The following is a 12,806-nucleotide window of genomic DNA, read 5'->3' on the forward strand; positions in this document are numbered from 1 at the left end:
TGGACTGGCCTTGATTCTCTGCTCCAGGCTCTCTAGCACTCCCAGCTCATTAATAGCTGCTGTTCTCTCCATACTGGGTCAGAACCACCCTTGTGTTTAATCCCTGTAGTGCACCAAGGCCCTGGGGCCTGAAAAAATACGCAGGAACCAGAAGAAAAGCCTTGTCACTAGCCATCACACCTTGATCTGCACAGGGAGTGGGAAGAGAAAGGCCCAGGGCCACCCAGCCCCTCTCAGCTGACCTGAAATTGCACCTCAGAGTCCCCCTCCTGTTAGAAGGCTGTTGGGCTGGAGAGGAGGGGGCAGGTAGAGGAGGAGGAGCGGGAGGACCCTGCAACTCCTGGATCCACCTTGGAAGGAGGCCCTTAGAGGGCCCAGGTCACAGGCTTTGGGGGCAGACACTCCAGGAAAACAATAAAGGAGGAAGGACAGGAGATGAAGGCCACATCCTGACCCTGGCAGTAGGTGTGGGGGTGGGGTGACAAAGGTCATGTTGATGGCCCCGGGGATGATGACCCCCAGGCCTGTGCCTGCCGAAGGGGGAGCGATGTCCTTCAGGGTTTGGATCTTTTGCTTGTTTTTGGTCTTAAACACACACTTTGGTGTTCTTTCCTCTGAAGGGACAGAGCCTGTTAGCCAGTGGAGGGTGGGGGAGGGGAGGCTGCCTGCCATCACCTCCTCATTTGGCTTCTTTGCTCCTATAGACCCGGGGTGGCTGGGAGCAGGACGAAGGCTACCGGGCAGTCTCCTCTCCCTCCATGTTACTGTTCTCATGGCCATTGCCAGAGTTGGCCCTACACACGGGAGGTTTCATGGTGAACTGCCCGTGTGTGGCCTTGGGTGACTGCCACACACAGGGCCGTCCTGACCAGGTTCCACAACCAGCCTGTCAGAGCTGGCCCTCAGCAGCTGTGGGCGTGTGATTGGGCCACTGTGCCTCAGTTTCTGCATCAATGAAGTGGGCTATAATAGCATCCACCTCAAGGATCGCTGTGAGGACTGAGTGAGTGTAATGTACGCAAAGCCCTTCAAACCACATGGTGCCTGCAGCTCCTGCCCAGTAGCTATTAGGTGCAATTGTCATTAATTTACTAATAAGTCAAACACCTGCTCCGATCAACTGGCCGATCCACACTCAAAGGGGGCAACTGCAGGAGGGGCCGTAAGGCCGATCCCCACCAACTTTGACCTTCCATGCCCTTCCCGGGCAGGGTGCTCCAGGCAGGGGGAGAGTGAGATGAGGGGGTGGGCGAGGCTGTGGAGGCACATGTGACTTGTCCCTGGGGTCCCCAAGTACTGCACAGACACCACCCTCTGTAGGGCTTTCCAGTGGCTCCTGTGCTTGGAGCTGTCCCCGGTCAGCCTGATGGGGTGGCCAAAGGGAAGAGGGGGCCGTAGCAGTCCTGTCCTGCCTTCTGCCTTGGGGGTGGGGACTTCCTGAGCCTCTCTCTGTGCCATCCTGCCAGCCTGGTGCCAGGCCCCATCAGGGGAAAGCTCTGAATTCTGGGAGCCAAGCAAATTGCTGCATCTGCCTGAAGGCCAAGGAACCAGTTCCCAGTGAACCCAGGATCAAACCTTTAAAACTGGTTTGTCATTGGTGTCAGTGCATCACCATTTGGGAGGGCGTTGGTTCGGGAGGGGGCAGTGTCTGGCACATAATCGTGCCCACCTCCCCAGCCTCCATCCTGCCCTGCAGCTGCTTGGTGATAAGCCAGGGACGGTTGGACTGAGGGCCCTGGCAGGAAGGAACCACCCAGCTTTTACATTTTAGGACTCTTTCCAGAACCAGTCCCACAGTCCTCGCTGCTCTCCATTTGTGATGCTCCTTTGGTGCAGGTGGCATGGTGGGGCTAAGTCCTCTGTCCTTCAGGACTGGCTTACCCAATGCCTCCACCTGGAAGCCCACCCTGCACGCACCCCTTTCCTGTCCTGCAGACCCTTGCTTGTGGTCTGTCTCTCACCTGGACCCTGAGTCTACATGTGTCCTGGCCCAGATGGTGCCCTCTGAGACACTTGTTCTCAGCGTGCATTGGTGGGAAAGGGGTAGGGTTTCGTCTCCCACCTGGATAATATTTATGAATCACAAGAGAGTCCTTGACCCCAAGGGCAGACAGAGGGTGAAACTGACAGTCACCACCACTCCAGAGGGAGACCCCCCGGGACCCTCAGGGGAGTGCCAGGCCTTTGATTGCTGGTTTCTTCTCGCTGTCGGCAGTTGCACACCTGTTTTGCTGGCAGACCACATTGCTCACCTATTTGGTGACTCCCATCAATACTTTTTGTTTTTCTTGCACTGAAGCCTCTCCCTCTCATCTGGTCTACCTTTCCATGGATTTTGTCTTTTAGAGGTGGCTTACCCATATTTTTCATGGAACCTCCTTGTTTCTGTTCATCCTGCAGGTAAATCCAGTGGGTACAGTCGTGGTGGGGAAACATTTCCACCTAGACGAGGACAGGCCTGTGTGAGAGCCCCAGCTTTGTGGTCTAGCGGAGTGTCCTTCCCTCAGGAGCTGGTGACTGTCCTTTGTCTCGGGCGGGAGGCCGACACTGGTCAGCGATCGTCCGTCATGCTCATGGCCAGTGCTGGGGAGCAGAGGGCTAGTGGCTACTACGGAGAGCAGACTGCCCAGGGACTTCGGGAAGTGGGGGGAGGCCTGAGCAGGGCCTCTCCCAGGGTACCCTCCCCCTGGTAACATCAGCTACAGACCTGAATGCCCCTCCTCTCTCTGTGAATCTCAAATCTCTGTCCCTCTCTTTACAAACAGACTCAACGCCCCTGAGTCCTGGGTTCGCCTTCAGTGTAGTTGAAAGGACACGATCTAAGCTGCCTTGGGAGGGATGGTGACAGGATAGGTCCCCTGTAAGGAGGGAGCCTACTCATGAAGGGTCTGGGAGGGCAGAGCAACTGGAGCAGGTAAACTGAGTCAGGGGGCCTCAACACCACTGCTTGTTTTCACTTTGGGAGCAGGCACAGAGCTCAGATTCCCAATAATTGGTAGAGTGGGAGGGTGTCCTCACACAGGAGTCTTCTGCCTCCCTCCAGACATGTCCCCTGGGGTCAGAATAGGGGTCCTGTGCGGGTTTCTGGGCCCCGTGTCCTGGTCAGAGGAGCTGAGCTGTGTTCACCCTCGCTGGGGCCCCGACAGTGTCACCAGAATCTGACTCTGCCCTTGCTGGACCCAGAGCTGCTCCAGTGGGTCTGGTGGCAGCACTGGAAGAGAGAGGACAGGAAGGGAGAGGTGGGCTCCATTTATTTGTGTGTGTCTTTGAATAAAGTCTGTCTCCCTGGATGGATCTGCCCTAAGTGCTGACCGTGGTCATGGTCACTCTGTGCATCTGTTAAAAGCATGAATGCATGAAGGAATGAATGTATGAATGAATGAGCAGGTGAGTGAGTAGCAAGTGAAGGAAGCCCCTCTGTGGACTTGCTGAGCTGAGCTCCTCCATACAAGGGGTGGGGCTCACACAGAACTAGGGGGCTGGCAGAAGCCCCTCTGGGTTTGCCTCCTGCTCTCCCTGCCTCTCAGGCCCCGGCCGCCCTCAGCCCCGTTCTCTGGGGTCTGGGAGGCTCCAGTGTGTCGGGGGCTTGGTCTTTCTCCTCTGACCTCCTATCCGTGCTTCTCCTGCCCCCTGGGCTCATGTCCTCTTGACTTCACTTTGATGCCACTGCCCTTCCCTGCAGGAGCTCATCCTTAACCAGCCTCCACACACACTCTCACACACACACACACACACACACACACGCACGCACACACAAACACACACACACACACACACATGGGACATGTCCTCTACTCTAACTCACAGAATGACTCACTTTTGAGTCAGCAACCCTTGGACCTGGGACTGCTGGGCCTCTCCTTGGGCACACGGTCACTGCGCTGGTCAGTCCCCTCCACAGCACCCCTCCTGGCATTGCGTGGTCCCTGACTGCTGACAGAGCTCAGTGGGGACAAACGCTTCCAGCAGCAGAATCAGGGCTGCTGATCCTGTGGCCTTGGGAGAGCACCCAGGGCCCAGAGCGCACAGCAGCTGGGACGAGTCTCATCCGGTGTGGCCAGCTTTTCTGTACCTTCCCAGAGGATGACTTTTGCCCGTCTGACCTAAGTGACAAGATGGCTGAGTGTTGGGAGCACAGCCTGTGTTCTGTGCTCAGAGTCCTTTACTTCTCGAGTCCAAGGCATAAAGTCCTGTCACACGCACCTTCAGGGCACACCCCGTGCCCTCGGAGCTGGTGGGAGTTCTGACGCTGGGCTCCGAGGGGCCGTACGAGCAGACGTGTGTGTGGGAAGTGCTCTGTGGTTCACGTCTTGACTGGTTATTGGAAGAGGGTCTGCTTGTGGAGACCCTGACACCGTAAGATGGAGCCCCCGAGAAAATTCTAGAGAATATGAGCAATTCCTCTGCACTGACCTCAGGTGTCCACGTCCTGCAGCAAGAACACTGGACGGTTGTGCACACTGAGCTCCTTCAGCCCTGCACGAGCAGGGGGACACCACAAAGATCACAAGAACGTGCCGGAGGATCCCTTTCCCTTTGTGACGGAGGCTCACTGTTTGCAGGAGGACTTGCTCATATTTTTACGTTCTTTGTGTTTTCTTCAGCAAAAGGAGACCTTTTCCTCAACTTTCAGTTTCTGGGTGATCATAGGGTTTTCTCTTTTTGGTGATTTTGAAGGTGCCTTTAAATCCTGGGTCGCACCCGGGTGAGGAGGGGGTCCCTGTGCACGGTGAGATCCTAGCCCTCCTGAGATGTCACATGGTTACAGGGGAGGCTCTGCCTCATCACATGACAGCTGTGACAGTGAGCACTTCAAGTGCTCCCCACGTGCCAGGCTCCTGGGCCCAACCCCATGATGCGGGCACTGCTGTTATCACTGTTTTTCAGAGAGGGAACAGAGAGGTTTAGTAACTCCTCCAGGGACAACAGGCCACCCAGCTAGTAAGTGACAGAGCTGATTCAAACTCGGTAACTCTGGCTCTAAAGTTTACACCTTTCACTGCCCTCACCTGCCTGCTGTGGATTAATTCAGAAAGAAAAAGAGAGAATCTTCTATAAGTTTACACAAGAGCTCCCCCCATGGCTATCTCATGAGGAAATTTTTTTCACAAAAGTCATTTGATCGGGCAGACCACGGACGTAAACTCTATTAAGCCTTTGGAAATTTTTGTCTCGTTTTGTACGTTATCCTTGGTGCTTAGAGAACCTCAGCTCTGCTCAGCATCCTAAACTGGACTGAATTAAAGACGGGCGGTTTCCAGTCCTGAAACACCAGGGTGGGTGGGGCCTCAGATCACCAGGTCAACCTCATTCACAGACACTGAGGCTGGGTCCCAGCGTCTAGAGGACACCCAAGGTCGAGCTAGTCTCATGTTCAAGGCAAGACAGGGACTGAAGCTTATGGAGAGGAGAGGGGAGGAGTGAGTTTGCCTATGTCCAGGTGGGAACTGCAGGGCATCAGGCAGCCGTCACTGAGCCGGGCAGGGCATGCAGACAGCAGGCGCTTCTTCTTCTGTCTGATGGGGTCACCAGAGCATCGTCCACAGGCTCGTGTGGTGTAGACACATCCCCCGGCCTTTGACAAAGAGCCTGGTGTCTGTTCCCTGCCCTGTAACTCTGCTTCTCTGCAGTCTAGTCAGACCCTGGGCCCCAGACCTGGGCATCGGTGTTTTTCCAGGTGTGTCAGTGACTCTAGTGTAGACTGAGGGCTGAGAACCACAGAGCGTTAACCCAGGCCCCACCCCCATTTTCCAGCTTGGGGACCTGGGCCCAGAGAGAGAGCTCCACCCAGGTGACAATCAGCCCCCCGACTTAGAGACCTTCGTCTGAGAGCACACCAGCCAGCTGCACCCTCTCTGGTGTGGAGGACGGTGACCCAGGGGCAGGCGGGGGTGGTGGGAAGTACAGCCTGTACTGTAGACAGAAATGAAGGGAAACTGAGGCCGTGCCTCCACTTGTGTGCCTGATGTTTCAAGGTGATCGTCTCTGAGCATTTGCCGCCTGGAAGCTGGGAGCCGCTTAGAGTTTTCTTTACAAAGGAAAATGCTTGAACCCTCGCCTACCCCTTTGCTTTTGACAAATATTTCTCCAGCGGGGTCCTGATGTCAGGATGGGGTGGGCTGCTCCCTGCCCAGGAGGCCTGGTCTCCCTGGGTTTGGGCACAGCGCCCGCTCTCCCTGGTGCTCTCTGCACACTGAGTAGGGGGAGGGCGGCAGGCACTGGCTGTGTCCGTGATTCACGCCGAATCCCAGCTTTGCACTTAGCGGGGCCTGGAGGTCTCCACACTGGCCGAGCGATCAGTTCTTTCTCAGGCTCACCCTCCCTCGAGCCCCATCTCCTGCCACCCCTTGTCCCCCACCTCGTGTGTGGCTCCCCAGCCTTCGGAAGCCCTCAGGGGTGCTCCGGCATCCTCTGCACTCGGCGTGTACGCTTCCCTCCACCTGGAGAGCTACTTGGTGACTCTGTGGCCAGGTCAGCCAGTGACGTCCACCTCTCCCTTCGGGACTCCACGCCCCAGTCCAGGCTGCTTGGCCCGCTCAGGCGGGCATCATCCTGCATTGTAACGGGCTGCCTCTGCGTCTGTCTCCACTGGGCTGTGGGCCTCCTGGGTGAACAGTGTCCTACCCCAGTTGTTGGGTGGTGCTGGCCGTGGTGCCAGAGCTTCACACTCACCTCCATGGTTTCAGCCAGTTTGCACCAGCCCGCAGTGTTGGGAGACAGCTGAAAAATCCCGTTACAGACGAGGAAGCCGAGGCCCAAGAGGGCGAGTCCATGCTCCAGCTCCTCCAGCACATGCGGGGAGAGCCCCTCTCCAGGGCTCACGTGCATCCCTGCCCGTGCAGACGCTGCATGGGTGCAGGTGCTGTGGGAGCTGGCATGTGCCCGGGAGGAGTGGGGCCTTCACACCTGCACAGCTGTTCCAGCTGTGACCCCTTCCAGCACACATCTGCACTGGAGCTCTCACAGCAGCCGTGTCTGTGTCCAGGGTGCTGTTCACAGACGTCAAGCTGGAATAGAACCTCTGTTCTCAGCCTCATCTCTTTTCCTTGCTCCTCCCGTCCTCTCTCAGGGGTGTTCTGCACCCACCTCAGCCCCTCCCAGGTGGTCCCCTGTGCAGGTCGCCCTGCATTTGTCCCCTGGGCACCTGCTGGGCAGGGCTGTGAGGGATACAGGGCAGGCCCACTGCCCATCTCCTGGGAGCAAAAGCCCAGGGTTTAATGATTTTCTCTGTGTGAGGACATTCCCTTCACATGATGTGTCACTTAGGATACGTTTCTGGGACAGATGGGGCCTGGTGGCATGTGTCCTATGAGAACGTCCCTGGGAACCAGAGGTTCCTCAGCCCTTCCCAGTTGGAGGCTCCAGAGAGCTGAGCCACATTCACTCAGTGTCCCCACACGGTGGGTCAGAATGGCCGGTGGGCTGTTCTGTGATGGTGGAGATATTTCGTAAAGGTCCCCTTGAGGGAGAATTTCTCACCTTGAAAGACGTTATGTTACATGAGAGAAGCCCATTAGAAAAGTCCACCTTTTATTATATGAGTCAACTCGTGAGAGGTCAGAACAGGGGAATCCATAGAGACGGGAAGTGGATCAGTGGTCACTGAGGGATGGGAGGGGTTGAGGGGGCCATAGCTAAAGGGCACAGAGTTTCTTCGAGGTGACGAAAGTGTCCTAAATTGGCTCTGGAGATGATGGCTGCACATGTCTGTGATCATCCTAAACCATGAGTTGTCACTTTACATGGGTGAGCTGTGTAGTGTGTGATTTGTCTCTCATTAAAGCTGTCTAAGAGAGAGAGAACTTCTCCCCGCCATCTTACCATGAAACTCAGCGCTACAGAGAAAGCACACAAAGAAAAAGTCAGCATGATTCTTAAAGGCCCTTTGCAAGGTGGTACACCCAGAGGCAGGACAGGGACCTGAGGTCCCAGGGGGCAGGGCTGGGATGGAGCACAGGGTGGGCTTTGCTCCTGTGCATGGGATTCTTACCAGAGACCCCAGGGATCTGCATAAGGGTGTGAGTATGTGTGAGTGTGTATGTGTGAGTGTGTGTGTGAGAGAGAGCATTCCTAGGGAGCTGGAACACGGTCTTCCTCACACTGGTGGAAGCTCACACCCAAAGCAGGTGGAGAGTCGGGGTAACCTCGAAGCTTCCTCTGTACTGGGGGCCGGAGCTCAGCCCAGAGTTGAGGCCCCGTCTCGCTGGTGCTCACTCAGGACTCTGTGACGAGCTTTCAGTGTGGGGACTGCGCTCTGACTTCCCCTCACTCTTCCTGCCTTTGATTCCTGACCGAGCCACACGGGGAGGAATCGAGCTGAACGAGGTGCAGGGCACTGAGCCTGAGACCAGGGTTTGAGAGCCGCCTTCTCAGATTGTGCCATTTCCGGGTACCCCCGTGCCTTAATTTACTATGTATTTTACAGTTAATTTTTCCAGAATAACTGTATCACTCCCTTAAGAATAAACCATGCCCTTCTCCAGGTCACCTCTGCCTGCCCGTCCTTGGAGCTCATGCTCCTGGGGGAGCTCCAGACCCCTGGCTGTCCCCTGAGCCCTTCTCCTTGCCTTAGCCAGGAAAACTGAAGAGAATGGCAAAGAGAACTGTTTCCCCAATGTGGCATTCAGTGTCCCTCAATGCCATGTCCACTGGCCACATAGAAGCACCTCGGGCTCGCTGGTCCCCATGTGGGATTCCATCACTGAGGGCTCTCCCCTCCGCGTGCAGTGCCAGCTGCTCCTCTGGGATTTGGTCCATCAGCTGCTTGTTTGGGCCCACCCATCTCCCAGGAGACCCTGAAGGCCAGGGAACTAACTCAGACACTGACACACAGCTGGACGGGTCTTCCCTGTGTCCCACACCCAAGAGTCAGCCCTGAGCAAGGGGGACCTCACCCCCTCCCTCACCTGGTCAGGGACAGGGCCACTTTGTGACTAACCAGATGCACCTGTCTTGTGCTGCAGGCTGCAAAGAGGCAGTGCAGGGCTCCCTGAGAGCATGTGAATGGGGACCTAGCTTAGATTGGTCCTCTTTGGATGGTCACCGGTTGACTATGCACAGGACGCCTAGGAGAAGTGTGTCCCAGGCCGTTGTCTCTGCTCACAGGATGGACATGCCCGATCCTCCCTCTTCTCCATGCCACACTCTCATGCCTTCTAAATCCTAGTCTGTGTTAACCATCAGCACACTCATGTCCCTGTGTCAGTGCCCGTAATTGAAAAGGCCAAGTAACCCTTTTAATCTTAAAGGCAAGTGTGGATGAGATCGACACACATGTTTTATCTGTGGCAATCTGAGGATCTGGATTTAACTGATTTTGCTCCAATTAATGAAAGGTGTAAAGTGTGTCCCTCTGGCTCTGTCACGTGCCTTCCTCCAGGCCATCTCAGGTTCATCAGTACAGGAAGTCTTCTGGGCAGAGATGCCCAGATCCGATTCATTAAGCCCAGCTTGGTTTTGATCACTCCAGATTCTTCATTGTGCTGATTTTTCTACCAAATCTGATTCTGTCCTGATGCTTCTCATCTGAGAGTCTCGGAGAACCCCTGTGAGGACAGTCGTGTCTCTTACCCAGCAGGTGGGCAGCGGGACAGGGAGACGAGGTCAAGGGACCACTTGAGTTCACACCACAGGGGCCGTAGGACTGGGAAACAGCCCATCCTCAGCCCCCAGATGCTCAGGAGGATGTGCCAAGGGTCACAGCAACTTGGAACCTGTGACTGAAAGCCATCCCCTCAGTGTCCCAGCCCACATTCAGCACAGTCCTTATCTGAGTGGGGACGGTGGATGAGGCTGAGCTGACCTCATTGGGATGAAGAGGGACAAGCAGAAGGGAAGAGACGTACAGAGAGTCCCAGCTTGGGGTGAGCTTGTCTACAGGGGAGCGGGACTGTGACACTGAGGGGTGTTGTGACCCCCCATGTCTGTCCTTATGCTCCTCTTTGATGGGGGCTCACTGACCATGTGAACAGTACTGGGGTGTCTTCCGGGTGATGATGGGGAAGTGCTGCTCTCATGCCGTCCTCGGTCACCCGAGGAGCCTGGCTGGGCCCTCTCTCCGGCGCCAATGCCAGTACTCAGAGCACTTCCTGGACTTGGGGATTTAAGGGCTCAGTATTTTTTATGGGGCCGACCCAGTTGCACATGATTAAGTTCAGCACTCTCCTTCCGTGGCCTGGGATTCGTGGGTTCGGATCCTGGACTTGAAACTACACACCACTGGTCAAGCCATGCTGTGCTGGGATCCCACATACAAAACAGAGAAAGATTGGCACAGATGCTAGCTCGGGGCCAGTCTTCCTCACCAGAAAAGTAATGCTAGTCATAGTGTGGTTAATATATTTTGCCAGTAAAGACCAAAGCAATCTTCTGGTCACTAACATTTCATAAAAGAAAGTATATTTTTATATAAAAAATACTACGAAGGATATAATCTTAGAATTAGCTCCTCTAATAACAATACTGGATGATATAAATCCTTTCAAGGGATGATGAATTACTTAACTTTCCTCTGACTCAGTTTCCCCATCTGACAAATGGGTCAGTACCTTGCTCGTAGGATTGTGTAAGGACTAACTGAGTTAATATTTGTAAGCCGCTTAGGAGAGTGCCTGGCATATAAATGTGATATAAGTGCTTGTTACATAAAAAAATAAAAAATTGTATTTAAAAATTGAATAAAGGCAAGCATGCAGAGCACTGGAAAAGACTGAGATTGGCAATCAGGCTAGACCCTGCAGGGCTGAAAGAGTCATTCTTGGTGAAGAAAATGCCCACCGCTGTTCTCTGCCTCTTTCCTGTATTTCTGCCCCTCGTGCCCCAGCGTGACCTCTGGGTCTGGCCCTTCCTGGCCGTGGGCTCTCCTGGCCCGATGCTCACCCTGCCCTCCTTCCCTCTGCAGGTCTTTGGGGGCCTCGTGTGGATCCTGATCGCCTCATCCCAGGTGCCCCTGCCCCTGGCCCAGGGCTGGGTGATGTTCGTGTCTGTGTTCTGCTTCATAGGCACCACTGTCCTGCTCTTCCTGTACATGTGTGGCAGTGACAATGAGGAGACTCCCTGGTTAACCGTGGTCTTAGGCTATGTGACTGGTGCCCACTATGTGGAGAGTTTCTGGAGGAAGCTGGTGAGTCCCGGCCCTGGGTGTTTGAGGGGGGTGGGTAGAGCCATCTCCCCTGGGAGGCTGGCTTTTCCAGCTCTGGCTGAGGCTGCCCTGTAGACATCTCCCACCCATGTTCCAAGGCTGAGCTGGCTGGGCCTTCAGCTCCTAGCTGTGTAAAGCAGCCCGGGGCTCCCTGCAGCAAGGAGGTCAGGAGAAGGTGACAGCAGAGGTTGACTGTCACGTCTGCTCTGCTTCCTCCTGCGTGACTGCCTTTTTCATGGGTAACCAGCTCCCCAACCCCCTCCCATGCTGCCTCCCATCCAGGGGCCTGTTGGCACCTCCCATCATGCAGGAGGACTGGTTTCCATCTCCTGGGAGCAGGGTCCTGGGGGCTAGCCTGGGCTGCCCACTGTGAGGCCATGCTTACTGCCCAGCTCCATGTCACAGCTTCTAAAACCGGGTCACCAGAGAGGGAGCTGATGGGGGAGAGAGATGGCCTGTGGTCTCTGTTCTGCATAAATTCTGCCTTGAGGCCCATGAAGAGGGTGAAACTTACACATGGACCCCTGTCCCTTATGTCCCCTGGAAGGGGTGGGGCCATTTGGCCAGGCCTTTCACTCTCAAAAGGTCTCCTACTTACACTTGTGAAACCACCTCCAACTACAGCTACTCAGAACCCCAGTCTAGTGCTGTTTTGCTTGTAAACACACCTGGAGCCCCCTGCCTCCCCCTCTCTCCCCTGCACTGGTCACTGAGGCCACATCAGAACCAGGACTGTGACCATGTATGACACTTCTTGGGTCCAGAAACAAGTTCTGCCTATTCAGTCCCAAGCTGCCCCCCTCACTTGATTCCCCCCTCAAGGGAGAGCAGCGTCCCTTCTCCACTGAAGTCCTTACTCTGCCCCCAAACCAGCGAGATGAAACTCAGCTGGACCAACGACCTCTGTGAGGAGGGGGTGGAGGGTGTAGTGATGGGTGGATGGGGTGGGGGGAGTCAAAAAGTAGCAAAAGATGACCAAGGGACCTAAGCCACGCTGGACGAGGACAGGTGGGCTGGATGGGCCCTGCTGGGGCCACAGCTGCCCCACATCCTCATGTCTGGGCTCCCGATCTCTCTGACGGCCCTTTCTGACCCTGCAGGATGCAGTCTGCCATAGTAGTGCTGCCCTATTTTACCTCAGCGCCTTCATCCTGGAAGCTTGGGCCGCCAGCACCATGAGAGACAGCTTCACTCAGGAACATTACCTTGAAAATATCTTTGCTGCGGTGAGTCCCCCGTCAACCCGCCCGTGCTCACAGCTCCCACCGCCCACTGACGGGGTCTGAGTGGAAGGCTGCCCGAGCCCTCCCCTCTGTTTTTAGTTCACTGACTTTTGAATGAAATAGACCTTCCCCTCATCATGAAGAAACAAAGTCATGGAGAAGGGAGGGGACGTGCCCAAGACTTCCTTTGTCACCCGATCAGGGCTGCACTGCCCAGGCCTGGGCTCGCCTAGGGTCCCGGCCTGGGTGGACTTTGCAGACGGCGGGTGTGTGAGGATGTGACCGGTGATGCCCGGCACCGTCCGAGCTCTCCGTGAACCATCGTATTGAGCCCTCACAGCAGCCCTGGGGTGTGGGCGCTGTGTCATCCCCATTTCACAGATGGAGAGCCAGGGCACCACGAGCAGGATAACATGCTCCAAGGTCACCGGGAATGGGTGGGG

The 12,806-nt window shown here is 55.7% G+C and overlaps 1 protein-coding gene and 1 long non-coding RNA gene across 4 annotated transcripts in view; one reads left to right on the top strand and one right to left on the bottom strand.

Moving 5' to 3' along the window:
* The window catches only part of LOC139075695 (uncharacterized), a 318,375-nt gene that overhangs the window by 103,934 nt on the left and 201,635 nt on the right, over positions 1 to 12,806 (bottom strand). The gene's annotated exons all lie outside the window — the stretch shown is intronic.
* Positions 1 to 12,806, top strand: part of LOC139075692 (myelin and lymphocyte protein-like) — an 83,162-nt gene that overhangs the window by 8,470 nt on the left and 61,886 nt on the right. For all 3 annotated transcript variants that reach the window (XM_070573600.1, XM_070573601.1, XM_070573599.1), the window contains exons 2-3: positions 10,901 to 11,122; positions 12,241 to 12,366. In XM_070573600.1, coding sequence (XP_070429701.1) covers positions 10,901 to 11,122; positions 12,241 to 12,366 — 348 coding nt within the window. The remainder of the gene's footprint in view (positions 1 to 10,900; positions 11,123 to 12,240; positions 12,367 to 12,806) is intronic.

Source organism: Equus przewalskii, chromosome 14 (assembly GCF_037783145.1).
Source record: "Equus przewalskii isolate Varuska chromosome 14, EquPr2, whole genome shotgun sequence".
Classification (NCBI taxonomy): domain Eukaryota; kingdom Metazoa; phylum Chordata; class Mammalia; order Perissodactyla; family Equidae; genus Equus; species Equus przewalskii.